Source organism: Papilio machaon, chromosome 20 (genome assembly GCF_912999745.1).
Source record: "Papilio machaon chromosome 20, ilPapMach1.1, whole genome shotgun sequence".
NCBI lineage: Eukaryota > Metazoa > Arthropoda > Insecta > Lepidoptera > Papilionidae > Papilio > Papilio machaon.
Genome location: NC_060005.1, coordinates 297,806 through 319,064, shown reverse-complemented (window position 1 = coordinate 319,064; position 21,259 = coordinate 297,806). Strand labels below are relative to the sequence as shown.

At 35.9% G+C, this 21,259-nt stretch overlaps 2 protein-coding genes across 2 annotated transcripts; both read left to right on the top strand.

Annotated features, from left to right (window-relative positions):
• The first annotated feature begins 363 nt into the window (after positions 1–363).
• Positions 364–2,639, top strand: LOC106721104 (cytochrome P450 6k1-like). The gene is made up of 8 exons (XM_045682983.1): positions 364–522; positions 769–969; positions 1,093–1,245; positions 1,361–1,545; positions 1,739–1,896; positions 2,071–2,189; positions 2,408–2,516; positions 2,629–2,639. The coding sequence occupies exons 1-8, from the start codon at positions 364–366 to the stop codon at positions 2,637–2,639; spliced, it is 1,095 nt and encodes a 364-aa protein (XP_045538939.1).
• An 85-nt stretch (positions 2,640–2,724) lies between these two features.
• On the top strand, positions 2,725–8,776 carry LOC123722146 (cytochrome P450 6k1-like). Its single transcript, XM_045682982.1, has 2 exons — positions 2,725–2,964; positions 8,604–8,776. The coding sequence occupies exons 1-2, from the start codon at positions 2,742–2,744 to the stop codon at positions 8,774–8,776; spliced, it is 396 nt and encodes a 131-aa protein (XP_045538938.1). The 5' UTR covers positions 2,725–2,741.
• Positions 8,777–21,259: the final 12,483 nt, after the last annotated feature.

Sequence of the window (21,259 nt, the reverse complement as noted above, 5' to 3'; positions counted from 1 at the left end):
CGAATTACGTTGCCTTGTGTTCGAAGGACCCAACAAGACGTTCACGATTATTACGCGATACGATCTTGTGTACGAAGCTCTATGACATTGTACTGAGTAAGTTACTTAGCGAATAAATCGTCGTGTTTCGAAGATTTACGTTGTGTTAAGTGACAAAGCGTAGAAGACGCCTAGCCTTGACCTATTCATACTTAGTAAAATCGAAGGCTCTCTAGACTACTAGAAAACGGTAGTACTCCTAGAGTTTAGCCGAATTTATAAAATAACCAGACTCCATTATATTCTTAAGGTCGTTTTTTATTAGTTCTTGAAACTAGTGACCTGATCTAGCATCGACTTGGGGTGTTATTTAACGCTTTACAGATGTTCCTGCTTCTATTAACGTTTACAGCACCGCTGTTACTGGTGTGGGTTTATGTGCGCTGGTTGAAAGTGAAACGATACTGGGCGGACCGAGGAGTACCCTTCGTCCCGCCAAACCCACTGCTCGGGAATTTGACGTTCCTACAACGCTATAATTCGGTTAGTTATTAAATCTCTTTACTTTATATGGCGTATTACATTGAATGTAAAACAACAAAGACTAAAAAAATTATAATGTTTTGCTAGTATTTTTATGTTGAAGAAAAGAGATGAAAATATAGGAATGGATAATGAAGAGAAAAGGCAAGATATTGGATTACTCCGGGCTCAACTTTCTTTCTTTAAATGTTTCCAATTCTTGCAAAGCCTTTTGTCTAAGTTGTTAAATTATTTAAATGTTCGCAGGGGATATGGATGAGGAACTTGTACCACAGCTACCGCAGGCCGTACGTGGGCATCTGGCTGTTCTGGCGGCCGGCGCTGGTCGTCAACAGTGTGGAGATCGGCCGGCGCGTACTGATCAGCGACGCAGCATTCTTTAGGGACCGCCTCGTAACTTCTGGAGATTCTGATCCTATCGGGAAATATAATCTGTTCACTGTCAAGGTAACTACATTTAAAAGACTCGACTAATTGATACTGAAATCGGATAATCATCTGTACTAATTGAATACATTACTGAGGAGTATTACTCACATTTTTGCACTTGCATACATTATCTTGTTCTAGGAACCAGTGTGGTCGTCCCTCAGACGTCGCCTGACGCCAGTGTTCACCGCGGCCAAGCTGCGCAGCATGCACAGCCTCGTTAACATGAAGACCAAAGAGCTGATGCAGAGAATACAAAATGATATGACGGAGAGTCAATCTGTCAATCTTAGGGTAAGACAATCAAAAGTATGAGCTGACGACATTTGAATTTTCGATGTGGAATTTTAATCACGATTTTTTTAGTTAAGATTGCATGTGTTTACTTTACTTGTTTTTGTTATTGCAGAAAGTGTTCACGGACTACACGACGGATGTGATCGGTGGCGTATCGCTGGGCTTCGTGGGGGAGGCTACGTTGTCGGGGCGCGGTCCCTTGCGCACCGTCACACAGCAGTTCATGGACTACGACTTTTTTCGTGGTGTCAGCTGGCTACTGATGTTCTTCTGGCCCACTTGGGTTAATTTCTTCGGGTAAGAAAATTGAAATGGAAGAGGTCTGTTTGACTTTTAGGATTTTTAGGAGCTTGGACATGGAAGTTTTGGCTACCTATTGTCGAGGACGTTAATTTCTTAACCATTACGGTTAAATGCTAAAAGAAAGTGAAATATTTGACACTAATAATGCAACTGATCGTCCACCATGAACCCATATTTTCTCTTACAGATTAACCGCATTCCCTAAAAGTTCCATAGACATATTGAAGCGAGTGTACCAGACCGCACTGACACAGCGCGGGGGCTATGAGACCGAGGTGAAGGAGACCAGAGACCTGCTCGATGCTCTCATAAAGATCAAACAAGACCGTGCCAGAGACAACGAAGGTATGACAAAATACATAAATACAAAAGTCATCTTTTCACACCTTCTTGCTAAAAATCTTCGATGAAACCTATAATACGAGCTGAGATGTATTACTTTTGCTAGATTTTTGAGATCTTTTCAGTTTTTTAACATTCCTCTTTTAAATAAATGGGTTTTGACTATCTATGTTATAGATATGCCAGAAGAGAAGTTGATAGCTCACACGGCGGTGTTCGTACTGGGTGGGTTTGATACCACCGCCACCGTTCTCAGTTGGTGCGTCTATGAACTTGCATTCCATCCGGAAATACAGGTATGATTAAGAAAACATTTTAATTAGAGAAATGTTTCATGGATATCATTATAAAAAGCTAAAATACCAATTCTTGATAATATGGGTTTATTTCGGTAACTATCACCAGATTATCAGCCTGTTGACTTAAAGACGTATTCTATCGATTTTAATTATTTGATTTTAGATAATTTTATTTGATTCAAAGAACGTTACCACATCCATAGTGTTAATTCTAGGAAAATATGTACATCGAACTTCTAAACTTACAAGAAGATGAGGAAAAACTAAAAGACTTTGATGCTGGGAGCCTGTCTAACTTGAGTTACTTGAACGCTGTCATAGACGGTATGTTTACTTATACTAATAATATAATAGAACACAACTTATTTTTTGTCAATTTCGGAGAATATAGTAAAAGAGATAATACTTATAACTCATTTTAAATTTAATTACAAAGACCACGTCTAATAGAAAAGACATATAAAAAGGTTTAAGGCTGAGAAACATAGCCTAGTATTTACTAATCAATATGCATGTATTCTACCAGAAACCTTGAGAAAATACGTCCCTATGGGGTGGCTAGACCGCGTGGCGAACCAGGACTATCAGATAGACGAGCATCTGACGGTACCTGCGGGTACACCGGTCTATGTTAACGCAGTTGGTATCCAAAGCGATCCTAACATCTTTCCGGAGCCGGACAAGTTTTGGCCGGAACGCTTCCTTGAAAATGACATCAACAGAAGCTCAATGCCCGTCTGGACCTTCGGCGAAGGACCTAGGAGTTGTATTGGTGTTGATGAGAATACCTTGACTTCTGGAACTTTCCTCTTCGGTTACAACGGACGGCCGTCCGCTGTAAGAACTTTTGGGCGAGTGACCCCGACACCCCGCACAGTGTGCAGGCGCATCCTCCCCGCACTTCAGACCCCTTCGCCGCATTAGTCGCATAATAATATAATCCTACCAGATTAAATTGGCGGCTCGGAGTATGGCGCTTTTGCAACTACTATTATTACTATTACTACTATTTAATATTAACATTAACATACTCCCCCCCATTGAAAGTTTAACTTTCAATAGTTTCTTGGGTTAATAATGGGCATATTTTCATTATAGCCCGTCGTAGAATTCCTTTTGTTGTTTGGACATCCACAACTCTGCAGACACCGTCAGCTCCAGGATGCAGTTGCTTAATGCGACCGACGATCCATTTCATAGGTGGCATGTTGTCTTCCTTGATAACGACGAGATCACCGAGCTTATATTGCTTGTTGTGAGTTTGCCACTTGACTCTTCTTTGCAGCTCAGATAAATATTCAGTACTCCAACGTTTCCAAAAATGTTGTCGCAATTGTTCTAGAAGCTGGTAGCGATTAAGAGTAATCCTCTCCGTCACAGGTGAGGGAAGCGACGTTAGCGATCGTCCAATCAGGAAGTGGCCTGGCGTAAGTGGATTTAGATCTGATGGATCAGCTGACAAAGGGGTCAAAGGACGCGAGTTTAAAATTGCCTCTATTTGGGAAAATAACGTAGATAATTCTTCAAATGTTAAATTGGTATTACCAGCAATTCTTTGTAAATGGAATTTTGCTGCCTTTACACCTGCCTCCCAAATACCACCAAAGTTCGGGGCATAAGGCGGGATGAACTTAAAGGTGATACCTTCTCCCCGCGCAAATTCGCTAACTGACTGGTTACAGGCTTGGGTCATTCTGTTCAGTTCACCTTTTGCGCCTACAAAATTTTTACCATTGTCGCAACAAATCAATTTGGGTTTTCCACGGCGTGAAATAAACCGACGGAGACAAAGTATAAAAGCATTAGTTGTTAAATCACTAACGACCTCTAGGTGTATTGCCTTCGTTGAAAGACAAACGAATAAACATAAATAACATTTAGATGATTTAGCACCGCGACCTTTGCGATTTATGATTGAAAAGGGCCCTGCAAAGTCAGTACCACAGTTCTCAAATGGAGCAGCAGGAGTCACTCTAAATTGAGGTAAGTTACCCATTATTTGTTGCAATGGTTTTGCTTTTAATTTTGTACAAGTTATACATTTGTTTACAGTAGTTTTAGCTAATACACGGCCACCTGTGGGCCAAAATTGTTCACGTACTGAACTTAATAATTGTTGGGGACCACAATGAAGTAGTCGGTTATGTTCATGTATGAAAAGAAGTTTGGTAAAATGATGATTGGAATTGATCAAGATTGGATGAATCTGACTGTATGGACAATGAGATGCATTTTTAATACGTCCTCCAACACGGAGAACTCCTTCCTTATCTAAAAAAGGGTTAAGTGACACTATATTTGACTTACGATTTAATGAATTTGTATTTTTTAAAGTATGAATGTCGTTTGGAAAAGATTCTCTTTGGGACAATTTTGCTAAAATTATTAACGAATTTTGTACTTCATCGGTTGTAAGTTCACCAGTCTGACGTGCTGAAGGAATAACTTTACAATTTTTTATAAAACGAAACACATATGCAGTTACTCTTTGTAATTTAGACAATTTGGAATAATGTTGAAATGGTATTACACTTTGTTGAATTTGTACACTACATGCAACCTTTGTTTCAGGTAAATTTAATTCAAATTTAGTTGGAGGCCAATCAACTTCATCTTTGATTGTAGCTTGTATAACAGCATGATGTGGTAAACAGTAACCGAATTTTTGACTTTGAATTTCTGTTAAATGACCTAACCTTTCATACTCATGAATAAAATCAGCATAGTCTTTTTTAACATTAGACAATTTGGTCAATTTTCTTTCTAAATTTGTAAAACGCCTTTTAGCAATGGCATATGAATCACCTAAAGCATCTTCAGGTTTTTCAGATAAAGGAATTGTTACAGAGAATCTACCATTTGGTAATCTTTTAGTAGTTTGTATAAAATGAGATTCACATAATTCCTCATCTTTGGATAAAACATTAGAGTGGGAGGATATTTCTTCCATTTCCCAAAATTTGGCAAGAGATTGTCTAATCTCTTGAGAAAAGTTACACTTAACATTAGCTGATAGTTGTGTTGAGCCGGTTGGACCAGCAACGAGCCAGCCCAACTTTGAACTTTGGAGAGTGGGTTTGTTTCGCCCCGTTTTAATTAAATTGGACTCAACGATATCCCAAAACACATCTGCACCTAACAGAACATGTATTTCAGAAGGACGGAAAAAGTTTGGATCAGCTAAAGTAATATTGGACGGTAAGTTAATTTTAGTTGTATCTACTTCTACACTAGGAAGAACACTAGTAATTTGTGGTATAATAAAACATGACACATCTATAGTAAATGGGCTAGATCTAGACTTTATTGTAATATTACACGATTCAGAAACTTTGCTTACAGTATCATTAATACCAGAAATTAATATTTGGTTTTTATTAGAACATGATAAATTCATTTTATTTTTGGCACTTTCAGTGAGAAAAGATGATTGACTACCACTGTCAAGAAGAGCCTTGCCAAGGTAAGTTTTATTTGTTTTAGAATCAATGATTTCTACTTCAGCGGTACAAAGTAACACTTGATTTGATATCCTGGTAGATAATGAAACTGGAGTTGAAACAGAACTAGAAGTATTAGGATACTCATTGGATGAATTTGAAGGTAAGTTATTATTATCAATAGAAGGTAAATTATTTTTTGTATTCTTACTATTTGGATTATTATTTGGATTATATCTGTGTAACAATGAATTATGTTTTTTCTTACAAATTCTACAAGGCCCCAATTTACATTGAGAATGATGATGACCTTGACGGAAACAATTTAGACATAATTTAAACTTAGTAACTTCTTTAAATCTATCTTCTAGGGTCATCCCTTTGAATTTATCACATTCATAGAGAAGATGACTTTGTTTGCATAAAATACATGATTTATTATAAGCAACGCCAGAAGATGAACTTACAAACGACTTAGTATATTTATTTTCCTTTGGAATTTGTCTTTCAAGTTTGGTGACATCACCCTTAAATTGTACAGTTTCCAGAAAGTCTGCACGGTTCCTCAAGAATTGGAAAAAATCTTTGAGCGTGGGAGAAGTAGTTGACTCACCCCTACTTTCCTCCCATTTGCGAGCTGTGACACTATCTAATTTTGAAGTCATGATATAAATTACTAAAGTGTCCCAAGACTCAGTAGGCTCCTTTAAATTATTTAACGACTTTAAATTTTTTGAATATGTATCAATCATAAATCTTATAGCTTTGTAGGATTCTTTTGGTAAAGGTTCAAATTGAAATATGGCCTTTAAATGATTGTTTACTAAAATTCTTTGGTTGTTGTACCGATCACAAAGAAGATCCCATGCTAACTTATAATTGTCTCCGGAAAACTCAATTGACTGTATTACAACAGCAGCGGCTCCCTTTAGAGAATTACGCAAGTAATGGAATTTATTTATTTGGGGAATCATGTCTACTTGGTTAATAAGAGAATCAAAAGTGTCTCTAAATTCTAACCATTGTAAATAGTTTCCATCAAACACTGGTAAATTAATAGTCGGCAGTTTAATATTTAAATTGTTATGAACACAAGAACTCTGAACTGAGCCTTCATGGCTGCATGAACGATTAGCATTAGATGTACTATCTATAATCAACTGTGTTGTTGCAATTAGACTACAAAAGGAATTTTCTATTTTTTCTCTTTCTTTAATTTGAATTTCTAAATTATCATCGCTAAGTGTTTCTATTTTATTTTGAACATCATCAAACAAATCAAATAAATTTCTAAATCTTTCTAATCTTAATTGCAATTCCGAACACATAACCGCAGTAATTTTTTTGGGTTCTATGAGTTTCATTGGTTCCAAATAATTTTGATAAATAGTTATTCTTGCTCTTATTTTTGACCGACTTGAAATTAACGTTCTTAAATCTTCTGCCATTGTAATTTAAATATTTTGGAAACAATAATAAAAAAAGATAAAAGGTGAACAGAACGGAAATAAATAAAATTCCCAAACCGTGCTGGCCGCGCGTATATGTTACGCAGCGGCTCGACCTGCAACCAGCAGCAGCTCTGCAGCAGCTGCACCAGCGCAGCCCGAACTCCGGTGATTTTCAAAAGGCGGTGCGCAGGCAGCGAAGCCTGGAATTGTCCGTCAAATAAAATTTAAATTGAGTTGACCTTTGTGGACTTTAAAGGAATAGAGATCGACTAGCAAAAAAATAGTTTGGTTACGCTTTACGACGAAATAAACAGCAATACATAGTGCAATTAGTACGAATTATTTAGTATTCAAATAAGTAATATAAACCTTTAAATGGACTAATTGTTATTTGCTTTTGGAAAATGTGACATTTCGGAAATCAACTTACGTATTTGGAAATTAATTAATCGATTCGGCAATTTATGCACTTTAATTTATAAAAAAAGGAAGGTAGGAAAATGCGTCGTAACAATGGAAAGTCTAGAAACTTCTTCTAAAATATTTTTTAATACGACGGTAGGAAAAAAATTACGTTTGATTAGAATATTCCAATACTACGATGTTACGATATTTTTTGCCTAAAGCAAGAAAATAAATTATCTGCTCAAATAAAACATTTGTTAAAACGCGTGTTAAAATTAAGAAAAAAGACCACTTCCCTTTATGGCTCGCGTCGTCGATGTTCCTTTGGCTGTTTGAATCGTCGTTACCGTTTCGTCCCTTCGCGATGTAAATTGATTTACTTTTGTTTGTCCATTGCGACGAAGGGGTCACTTTCTGCCGTCGATCACGTCGGGGTCACCATAAATGTTGATGAGAATACCTTGACTTCTGGAACTTTCCTCTTCGGTTACAACGGACGGCCGTCCGCTGTAAGAACTTTTGGGCGAGTGACCCCGACACCCCGCACAGTGTGCAGGCGCATCCTCCCCGCACTTCAGACCCCTTCGCCGCATTAGTCGCATAATAATATAATCCTACCAGATTAAATTGGCGGCTCGGAGTATGGCGCTTTTGCAACTACTATTATTACTATTACTACTATTTAATATTAACATTAACAATTGGTAAACGTTTAAACTTTATGTAAGTTAAAGACAACACCATAACAAGTCCTTGTCGATACGATTTTGAGTATCAATATGAATTCGTAGGGTGATCAGTGCCAACGAAAGTGTTAAGATTCTTTATTCTTTATTGCATACTTAAATGATTACAACATCAGTATCGCCTTGGCTCCTTAACTAGGTTCACCTGTATTTAAGGAGCCAATGACTTCCCTTTCTATTGCATCATACAAAATAGACAATGAGTATAACAAATGTAATAATTAAAGTAGAAATTAAATTATTTTACAAACATTAATAAGAAAAAAAAAAAAAAAAAAAAAAAAAAAAAAAAAAGATTGGATTGGATTTGATATTAGTAAGGCATTTATTATTTGTGTTATTAGAAATATTAGACGTATTTATTTGCAGGTCGCCGCTTCGCATTAATCAACCTCCGCTGTGCCCTGGCGTACATGGTGGTGACGTTCAAGTTCCGTCCTATGGCCACCACGCCGTCCCCTGCCCGTGTGCAAGTGGAGAGATATAGCCTCTTTTATACTCCAGGGGAACCTCTGCTTATTAACTTTGAACACCGAAAGTAGCTTCCGTGTATCTAACCCTTCCAGGGTTAAACTAAAAAACTCCTTTAACTTCTAAAGCGACTGTTATCTTCTATGTGTTTTCTGCTAACAACGCCCTAGCTTTGTCTATTCATCCAAGCTCTGATAATTAGAACTATATTAAGTTGTATGTAGAAAATAAAGTCGAAGTAGGATAAGCGATATTTTTCCAAGAGTCCGCAATATTTTTCTCTGTTGTAGAGGTATCTCGCTAACCCGAGTTTCTCGAGGTCGTCTCTCGGGATTAGACAATGCTTATATGTAGAAGATTTTCGCTTATCCAGGTTCGACTATAGTATATTTTTTTATACACACATAATTAGTAATTGTAATTAATGATCATTGAACTTGAGACACGAGAAGATGTTTTGTTTGATTAACTACTGTACAAAAAAAATTATGAAGCGAAAAACATAATATGTTGTATATTCGTAATTCGCAAAAAAAATTGTTCGTGGTTATTTCCCTATTTTATGAAAATATTTGATAAAAAAAAATCAATCGCCTTCAAAAACAGAAATTACATTTAATTATACCTACACCTTTTAATAGAAATCTCTTAAACCAATGAAACTGTTTTGAGTCAAGCAATTATTATCCATAATGTTTACTATAGAGTTAGTTTGTGAACTGCCTTTATACCCTAAATGTTCATTGAACAAGATATTGAGACAACTTTTAATGGACATTCGGAAACTTGCCAGACTATGGCGTTAGTGATTACAATAAAGCTATTGTCTGGAGATTTAACTGGAGCAAGTAAGGAACATTTATATTATGCGAAAGAAAGATTGCAAATCAATTAAAGAAGTGTGTATTACAAAACTCAAGTTGTTTATAAAAATGTATTAGAATAATTGCTCAAATAGATAATCAAGATAGTTGCAGACCCTACTTTATTAAATATAACCTACTAACTCTTCCCTCCATATATATTTACGATATTAGTTTATTTACATTTAAAAATATAAAGACTTTTACAAAAGTAAAAGACACACATAATGTTAACACTCGTCACAAACATAAATTACACTTACCGCAATCTAGAATTAAAATGTTAGATGAAAGTCTCTATTATATGGCTGTAAAAATTTTTAACCACTTACCAAATGAAATAAAAGAAGAAGTAGAATAAAATTCATAAAATTTAAAAGAAAATTAAAACATTTTCTAATTAAGAAATGTTTTTACAATATTGAAGAATATTTTAAAAATTCAAAACAATTTAACCTCTAAATAAACCCAAATAAGCATACACACATAAGGCAATAAATAGGTAACATATATTAAATGTATTTCTTTCTTTGTTATTGTATATTGTAATTTGTATTGTATTGTATGTTAAAAAATTATATGTAACGATGCCTGGAAAAGGTCAAATGTTCAATAAATAAATAAATAAATAAATAAATAAATAAATGTTCTTTTATATAAATTTTGAAATTTGCGAAAAAAAATGTGAAGCCATTGAAGTGAGTAGCGATTGTTTCGTAGACGTTGCTACGTGGGCGTAGGTCAGAGGTCACAGACAAGGTCGTAGACAGGGTGGTTGTTTACTACGAATACTTCAAGGGAACAAACATCGTTAAGTAAGGGAAGTTCGCATTTGCCCCTTCCTGTCATTAAGATCGCCGACTCTACAAAGCTTTGTACCTTTTTGTGCTATTTTTGAAGAAATGCGCCCTTTGTGAAATATCGTGACATAAGATAAAGTTACAGTGGAATTCCACTACCGAAACACTTTTATTAAGTTGTTCTTTGTTTTTTTTATTCATAAGAGAATGAAAGGGAGGAAAATATGCTTTTGTTTTTATATCGACAGCGACAACTAGGTCAATTATAGCAAACATAAGAGTACTGTAGGACAAAAATTATGATATAGTTAATATGTATGAAAAAAACTTGCACCTTCGCGTTTCGATTTAAAAAAAAAAAGTGTTAATATTAAATTAAACAGGTTCTTTGTAACGTTTTATCCTGCGTTCTTTCACTTATCTTTAGTCCATAGAATTTTACTGGAGTCTTTGAAATATTCTGCATTAAACTACTAAACCTCGGTTCTTATTCGCGGCTAAAATCAAATATAAAACATTTCTCAGCATTACGCAGACAAATCGTTTCAATTCCGAGCGAAAAATGACACGATTTTCTTAATAAATTACTGGAGTTTTATTCAGCGCAAATAGATTTTCTTTACAAAATCCCCGGGTTACTTATTGCATAAACTTATGAATGGATACGTTCTTGTAAATAAAAATTGTGACAGGATTATAGAGATTTTCAAATTATTTTTTTGTGTTTTGAGATTGTGTGATTTTGATAGTTATGGCATTTCAAAAGAATAAAAAAACATATAAATAATTATTATAACATTTTGTGTTGTATTGTAATGTTAGAAGAGTATAAGTCATAATGATTTGAAGTCTTTATCAAAGATTTTATAAATTAAATTATTATAAATGTTCAAAGAGCTTACTGTTAATAAAATCCGCGAAAAGCTCCTAAATCCTACAAAAGACCCCAATCGCCTAATTGTAGAGAGGAAATTAAACACTTATATTTCAAGTACAAAGGTTTTCCCGCTCAAGGAGTAATGCTCTTCAAAGTGAAAAACTTCGTTTTCAAAGTAATTGTGCTTACTCTTGTCAAATATCTTCTATTTCTTTTATATCTTCTTTATTTTATTACTCAAAAGGAAATAACTCACGTAATACGTGTTAATCAAAAATTGTAGCCTAAATTTTATTACATTGCTATTATTATTGACAAGGCGCAATAGCAAGTTAAGCAAGACATGTAATTTAGTTTATTAAGGTAATTTTCATGGTAATTGTTGTTTCTAGTTAATTTCGGTGATCATTTCGTTTTTCTATTTCATGTCGTTGCTGAGAGCTGCTCCATTTCCGTTGTAAATATATCAAACAGAACAAAAAACATCGTTTGTAACAGGAAACTGCACTAGCCTGCGTCCGGTTCACCTCTCGTATATATACTATGTATATTGTATAAACCTATATACCTATATACTGTTATACTCTTGAGCATTTTTGTGGTTAGTAATGTAATCTTAAATACATAATAATTATTATTTATAGCAAAAGGTGGCAAACGAATAAGACACATCTAAATCTATAAAAGGTAGGAGGTGCAGTGCCTGCTCTTACCGGACAGAGGTTAGCACATACAGAAGCAGGTTACGTCCCCTACCAAAATCAATTTACCTTTCCCATCCTTTACTTATAAGATAATGATGTAAGGGACTACAATTTGGCCTAATTTTAGTTGTAATTAATTCAATTTGGTCGAAGTCAATCGTCCGTGATGTCAGACAATTCTCTCGATAGCTGGAACCAATCAGAGTTCAACAAGCCAATTGATGAAAATCCAGATAATTTTAAAGCATTCATGTTGTTTCTATGGTAATAAAGATTTTTCCATTTGTAATCAAAATTTATTAAAAAAATAGTTTTTATATTTATTTTATGAAAAGGAAAAAATATAAAATGAGATAAAAATTAATTTAGCAAGCGAACTAACTGGATGTACTTCTCGTTCATTTAATCGCCTCTTTTCATTTGAAATTCGTTCGATACTTAACCTCGTTCCGGAATTAATTAAAATCCAAATAAATGAAATACGCCTCGAAGTCGCTTTTAATAAATGCCCTGAATGTCTGTAGTCCGCTCTTACTTCTGTTCATTTATTTTCTAGAGTAGTTTTATTTACCAGTTATATCTAAATTAAAAGTTTTAAATCTTTACCCTTTTGTATTACCAAGGCTGTTGCTTATCTCACACTTATGAACATTGCTAAAAGGTAATTAAATTAAATAAACCACACATAAAAAAACAAACATAAATTCCTCAAATTTTAACCCATCCATGTTTAGCCCAACTACATATTATGTACTAAAACCTATATCATTTTTATATGAACTTTACATAGATTTACCGTTGGATAGGAACCAATATTTCTGACATATCGTCAGCCCTGTTTTATGATAAGGAAAGTATGTTTTAAGATTTTATTTTCAGAAACCCAGGGTAAGTCTATCATATTGACCTAATTATCAGTTGAGTTTATTGCGCATAACCGATTTTAACATTGATCGAATTATGGGTTCCATTTTCACTAAATTTTTATGTATTTGGAGTTATCGTAGGTTTCAATTCGCATTTGTGGCAGATATTTGTAATACACGAAATGTGACACGAAAATAATTACGTAAAATACATCATTATCAAATGTTGGCGATTGCACATTCAAATGTACCGCGTCATATATACGCACGCGTAATTCGTCGCGCCGTGCCGTAGACTGTGACGAATTTACAGGCTCCATCAGTACTGACAGAGACGCGCCATGAATATTGATGTGACAGTACTGATTACCAGCTTAGTACTGTGATATATAAGTGCATATGACGCATTTCATACGTCATAATGGTTTATTATGATTTCACTTACTTTTATCATTAAACTATAGTAATTTTTGTATTGAAAGAGACATTCTCTTTGTTTTTCAAATAAAAAAAAAGTAATGTTTCGATAACTAGTTATAAGATAAAGTAATTTTATAGACATTTTTAACTTATAAGATACTAGCTTTTACCCGCGACTCCGTCCGCGCGGAATAAAAAATAGAAAACGGGGTAAAAATTATCCTATGTCCGTTTCCTGGTTCTAAGCTACCTGCCCACCAATTTTCAGTCAAATTGATTCAGCCGTTCTTGAGTTATAAATGGTGTAACTAACACAACTTTCTTTTATATATATAGATGTAATTATTACGTTATTTTTTTATATTGGAAAATAGTAAAGTATTTTTGTAAAACTTTCAAGAAGTCACTTCTTCGAACGATTTAAAAACTTTCAAGAGTTTAATAAATTCTTATAATATTTTATCTTCAAACTTTAGTTAAATGCTACAACAACTTTACAAAATCACTTCACTTTACTTTCGCATAAAGTTCCATATAAATGTTATTATATAAATATTGTTTTTAGTTTAAGGAACTTTCTAAGTTTCAATAGAACTAATTTATATGTATAATATTATAAGCTAAAAAGTATATTTCTTTTGAAATTGCAATGTGGAGTTCAGAAAAATAAAATGAGTTAAATCTAACGAATACATTCTTCTACAATATCCCATGGCACATTTGTGCAGCTGTAAGAAGGCGGTCACGTAGAGCCCGGCGAGTGCGTGACCGCTGAGAAATCAATTTGAGGCCAAATAAATTGAAATTGCCGCCGACATTGCCCCCGTAAATTCCTCTAAACCTTTCTCACTTAACTAAAACTAGCCCACGTACACGAATCTTTGCGAATGCCGTTCTGCAAAGAAAGTATATTTATTATTCAAGATTGTAAGCTCGACCCGCTATTAAGCTTGGAAACTTTAAACAACTTTTATCATAAAAGTAGCTGTCGCCCGCGACACCAACCGTGTGGAATTAAAAAAAAACTTATGTACTACTTTAGTAGCCTATATGTGCTTGTAAGTTATTTTCTACATCTATACCAAATTTTAGTGTGATCCATGCAGCCGTTCTGAAGATACGTTCTAACAAACATCCATCCATTCATCTAAACATTCGCATTTATAATATTAGTAAGATAAGATTCTATATTTTATTGCATAAACACGTTTTGTAGTACATATCAGACATACTGTTAAGAACTACAACACATGCTTATGTTGATTTGAATCAAACAAAAAATTCTATTCTTTTGACAACTTATTAAACGCAGTTAGTATAATAGTTAGTATTCATTTATTTTTGGATTTGGATTATATTACATTTAAACACAACTCACGCCTGTAACCCAGAGGGGTAGGCAACGATCACGGACCTCCATTTGGTGTTGCCAAATGAACCTCCGCAATCCATTTTTCGCCATTTCGGGAGACGGAAAGTGACGGGTGGCGAGCGGCGTTGCCGTCTTTTTCTCCCGGGAATTCACACATATGTGCGTGTTGCATCACGATGTTTCCCTTCACCGTATGAACATCGGATAAATGTACATATGTAAATCGAAAAACACATTGGTACATGGCGGGATTCGAATCCAGGACCTGCAGTTTACAAGTCATGTGCTTAACCTCTGAGCCACCGACGTTCTTATTACATTTAATCTACAACTAAAATAAGATCACGTTTTAAATTTAAAATTAATCTTAAAATCTCTTAATAAGCTAAAGTCTTCAAGACTTTACAAATACCATTTCCCAAAAATGTAGCGTAATCGGAAAACAATTTGTGAGATTGGTTGTGACTTCCTTTAGGATGGAATTAGCGTCCCGAGTCGGCGAGCTCCCGGGGCGAGGCCGCGGCTTGCGGAACTTGCTGTCTATTAACGCCAAATCGTCTGAGATATTACAAATTTAAATTATAACTATTCAAAATTGTTTAAACATAAACGAAAGTATAATTTAACTCTTTTGTCATGTAAATTAAACTTCGCTTGAATGCTGTAGTGCTAAACAACTTAACATTGCTCGTCCAATCTAAGTCACTGTGTTCGTAAGTGACACTGTTCGTAAGTGATGTGCTACTTAACTGTAACTTAATTAAGTTTAGTTCCGCTGCTTGTGACGTCACACCTGCGTTACTTACGCGATGAAGTAAGAGCAACTCCTGCATTTCCAGTAACACAAGAACTATCCTAGTTTCTAGACTTTACAATGCAACTGTTACACTGAATTTATTTAAGCTTACTCATTCTTGAGCCATGTTCATGTTGTTTTTTTTATATTATATGTTGTCAAACGAGCAAGCGGCCACCTGAATTCCACTTAATAACGAAGTCACCACTGACCATACACTTCCGCAAATATCGATACGTTGTGTACCTTTAATCGATAGAGATGGAGCATAGAAAGATATTTCCCCTTCCTGTACGTCCTCCGCTAAATCCACTTCCCATCCTTTCCTGATAAGAAAAGGGTGGGAAGAGAACGCGGAGTAAAATTATGCCTCTTGCATGTAAACTCATCAGACGAAACGTGGTATTACTTCCTCTTCACGCCTTAATACTTTGTTTAAAACTAAATTATATTTTATTAGATACACTCTATGTTTCTTATTGTACTTCTTCGTATAGTGTTATTATTATTTTTTATTGTACCCTGTAGCTGAGTATGTGTTATCAAAAGAATATTCGTATCAAACGTCACAAGAACTTGTAAATTATGAAAGTCTTCGTACTCTGCGGTACAAACACATTAAACCTGATGAACGTCACATTACAAGTTTCTTGCCACGTTATTACTGTTTGTACTACGGTAGGATGAAATACATTAAAAATGTGTTAAGGCCAGGTTCCACGGGGTCTGGTGTTTTTATTATCTAATAATATCTGTGCCTTCGACTTCTTCCGCGTGAAATGACGATACTTTCACACAAATTTCCACCCCCACTTTGAACCACTTACAACCCTTTCGCGTTATTATGTAGTTTATGTTCTTTCTCGGGCTCCAGACTATCTGTGAACCAGTTTTTTTTTTTAAATCGGTTCAGTAGTATTGGCTTGAAAGCGAGACAAACAGACAGACAGACTTTCACGTTTATAATTTTAGGAAACACTAGCTTTTACCCGCGACTCCGTTCGCGCGGATTAAAAATTAGAAAACGGGGTAAAAATTATCCTATGTCCGTTTCCTGGTTCTAAGCTACCTGCCCACCAATTCTCAGTCAAATCGATTCAGCCGTTCTTGAGTTATAAATAGAGTAACTAACACGACTTTCTTTTATATATATAGATTTTAAATTAATTTCACATGTAACCAACGTATCGTCATAACAAAAGAAAATTCTCATACAAAGAAATGAAAATAATTTTCGGATCTATCTTAAAGATCGAATATTGATTTCGTCAATTAATTACTCGAAGCCGAAACCTCGCGGCAACTCGTACACTAAGTACCAACTTGTCTTCTCTACCATAGTTGACATCTGCACTTAATCGTGCTAGAAGAACTGCCATGGATACCTAACTTTTGTTGTTGAAAAAAGTTTCGCTGGCCATAGCATCGTTTAATGTTTCATTACCAAAGTTTCCCTTTGCTAACTTCTGATAAGCAAAGTTACTAGGCGACGAAAATATTGTATAAAGGTGATCTACTTACAAAGTACAACAATTTTTATCAAATAAACTTAAATTCTTGAATAGAACCCAATGCACAAAATACACAAAAAACATTTCAATTTATTTTAAATTTAAAAATAATCTATTATTCATAAATAAATAAACACACAGACCGATTGTATGAAAATGTTCACCCTGTTGGTTAGAAATAATTATTCAGAATAAAATTTCCATTAACGGTCCTTTGTCATTTGCGGCTGAAAAAACATTCAGCGAATAATAGGTAAGCAATGAGCCAGTCGGACGTCCAATTTGAACAATATTAAAATTCATTTATCAAACAGATTAAGGGATTGATGTGCCACGTAGAATGGGAACTGGATATTCAGATGATTAAAGTTTTCACCCAATAAGAGTTCTATTAAATAAAAGATGAAAGTTCATATTGTCATCTAGCGATATGTCTAGAGGTGAGTCTTGCTGAAAGATGATAGCGCCTTTTTTCGACCATTTGTGTTACAAATATTTCGTTACTTGCCTTTTCACGAAAAGGGGCTCAAAGGTGATGGATACTTTTTATATACTTATGTTTTTAAAAGCTTGTAAATCTGAAAATAATGCGAGTAATCCTGCAACAATTCTCAGTAACGAGTGACGCAGTTCCGGTCCCTTTGAATTTTCTGCTGCGAGCTACAAATGTTTGTTTGTCGTGAATTTCAAACAATTCTGCGAATAAAATATTTGTTTCAAAATAAATGAGTCCACTTGCAGTTTGTACTGACAACACATAATATAGCATTGGTATAGTTATGGATGCTGCAATAATGAGATATTGTTTAATATTATGTTTTTTTATTATTAATATTATGAGATGACAAATAAGCAAGCGACCACTTGATTCGCCAAAATAGTGAAGCGACCGCTGCCCATAAATATCCGCGATTGCTGATGCGTTGCCTAACTTTAAACGACAGAGGAGGAGACGCACAGATAGATAATATTTCCCTTTCCTATGTGTCCCATCCTATGTCAAATTGCCTTCGATACTTTCCTTATAAGAAACGGGTGTTAAGGTAAAGAGGAACAAAATTACGCCTCCGAAACCACACTGGTCAAACAACACGCGGAATTGCATCCACTTGACGGCTGTCTTCTGTGTGGTCGTGGTATTTCCCTGGGCGAGCGTTCACATTTATACAACCGATGTTGTTGTTAGCGTTTAACAATTTTATGCGTGTTAAGTGATTTTTACTTACATTTGATTTTGTTTCGAAGTTTCCTTCAACTTAAATTTATTTATAATCTACTAGCTTTTGTCCGTGAATTTGTCTTCGGAGAATAAAAAAAATGTGGAGATATCCTATGATTTACTCGAGACTCAATCTATGACAAATTCCAATAAGATGTGTTGAATCGTTGCGAAGTTATCGAGTAAATATGTAAATCAAACGTATCCTACGGGAATCGTACACATTTCCGGGATCATAGGCCTGTGTTTACTTTCAGGCCTAGTTCTACATTTGTACCGAATTTCATCGAGATACGTTTAGCCGTTCTGGAGATACTTAGTAGCAAACATCCATCCAAACATTCGCATTTATAATATTAGTAAGATTTATTAGCGGGGCGGCTAACATTTTGTATAGTAGTCCCGACTGCACCAGTGGAAATAGGATAAGCGACTCTATTCAGTCTACACTCCAGAGTCGTGCGTCTAGCTAATTGGAAGCAGACTTTAATACATCATCAATTCCCTTTAGAGGCTTTAATTTTCAATAAAATCGTCATTTGTTCATTATTCACTCTCTACATTTTAAATATATTTATATTATCGTATAAACATATACCCTATTATTATCTTCATAAATTGTTTAGTGAGTCTCCGACCGACCCTTTGTCAGGTCCAGAATGGCGGCGACTCGTCCCGAATTGTTCATTTTCAAAAGGACAATTACAATGTTCATCCAAATGAAAAATACAATACGCTTCACATGTCATTATTATAATCATGCTGTTTGAAATGTAATGTACAAGGAAAAGCTAGCAAATGTTATTTAAACTATACCCTTTCGATTTAAAAATAAAATTGTGAATAGGATTAATCGGTAGTGATTAGAAATTTTCCTTTTTCTTTATTTGTCTAGAACTTCTACGGAATCGAGTACAAAACTGTTAAGTAAGTGAGCAACTAACAAGTGCTTGTAAAGAGTAGTACAATACTGCTTGCTTTCAAGATTCATTCAAGAACATGTTTCTACGGGACACAGAGTTGGTCCCCTTTAATGTAGATTTATTCTAAATCTAGTTTCACTTAGTGTTAAATTAACAACTAGACGTGCAGCAGTTTATCTTAAAATTTAAAATTTTAATTACTCATCGTAACGTTAAGATATTAAGTGATAATTAGTAGGCTTATGGAAATAGCTGTGTGTTAATTGTATGTGAGTATTATAAATATGTAAATTCAGCTTATTGTAAATTATATCTATGCATGTATCGGAACATCAGAGTCATACCGCATATAGCGACTTCCGTCGCACTCATGTAACGAACACCAATTTGTGGTATCTGTTATTGGACGATATTTGAAGTGAAATTTCACACTGCTGTTATTTTAATCAAGCTTTAAGTTGAATTTAAATTGTATCAAATAGCTACTAATTGACGTAAAAGGATGGTAATGTTTTTTAAATTTATTTTTACTTGTATTGTGGCGTTCAGACGTGCTGTCATTTTCATTTTTACAAAGCGATTTATGTCGTATCTCTTATTTTCTGTGTAAAAACTGTGTTGCGGACCTTTTTGCTATTTTGATAGCTTATGTAGTTTTCTGTTATTGACAATCACATTTTATATATTCTTCTTGACGTTTGGCTGTCGATTACCCTTGTTCTTTCTATTTCTTAATTATTTGTTATTTATTTAAATATAGTCATTTGCAGAGTTATTGGTTTGTTCATTTCATTTTGTCCGTTTCATTTTGGTCCTTCACCCGTAAGTTTCCAGCGTACCTAGTTTTCACTACGTAGCTTATTCATTCATTTCGTAGTATTTGCTTTCATTTTCACTACTTTATTTTTTTTTATTTTTCACTTCATGATCACCCGCAGTAAAAGTAAATCATGCCGACAAGCCCTGCGACTAGTACAGGTTCCCAACATGTAGTCACCGTTGCCCCAATTGAGATGTATAAAGCAAAATCATCACGCTCGTCGTCCACAATTAAGGCTCAAAGGGCAGCCGTAGAGGCCCTCGCTCTGCGCCGACGTCTTGAGCACGAGCAGGAGCTCGCTGAAAATGAGAGGCAGCGTGAGCTACAGCTGGCCGAACGCGAGAGGCAGCTCGCTGAACACGAGAGGCAACGTGAAAGTCGACTGGCAGCACTCCGTCAGCAGGTGGAGGAGGGCGAACTGCAGGCCGAACTTGCCGCTCTCGACGCGGAAGCCGCTTCAAGTCGCAGCAGTCGCAGTGGTTCTGCGAGGGTCAGCGGAGAAAGAACAGAAAGATGGGTACAAAGTTTACGACAGCCAGTTTGTGTTGGAGAAAATACAGGTAATAGAGGCATCCTCGCAGTAGGGCGCGAGCCATTAGTGGTTCCGCCTCCCGGCCACCAGGCATCTCTGCCGGCCACTGGGTCAACTGCATCCCCTGTTAACCGTTTTGTTCCTCAGAAGCAACTTTTAAACGTCACTAAAGCATCCAACGTCTCCGTGCTATGCGTTGGCGAAAATACAGTTTTTAGAGGCATCCCAGCAGTAGGGCGCGAGCAATTAGTCGTTCCGCCTCCCGGCCACCAGGCATCTCTGCCGGCCACTGGGTCAACTGCATCCCCTGTTAACCGTTTTGTTCCTCAGAAGCAACTTTTAAACGTCACTAAAGCATCCAACGTCTCCGTGCTATGCGTTGGCGAAAATACAGTTTTTAGAGGCATCCCAGCAGTAGGGCGCGAGCAATTAGTCGTTCCGCCTCCCGGCCACCAGGCATCTCTGCCGGCCACTGGGTCAACTGCATCCCCTATTAACCGTTTTTTTCACCAGAAGCAACTTTCAAACGTCACGAGGCCGTCCGAGGCGGCCGTGCTATGCGTTGGCAAAGATACAGGTAATAGAGGCATTCCCGCAGTAGGGTGCGAGCCATTAGTGGTTCCGCCTCCCGGCCACCAGGCATCTCTGCCGGCCACTGGGTCAACTGCATCCCCTATTAACCGTTTTGTTCTTCAGAAGCAACTTTCAAACATCACAAAAGCGTCCGAGGCGGCCTTGTTAACGCGACCGCTCATTTCCACGGAGCTTGATCAGAGTAGCCTGCTTCAAGCTGTTGCTGACACTGCAGCTGCGGCCAAGGCACTTGCTACTTCGCACCGTCGTAAACATAA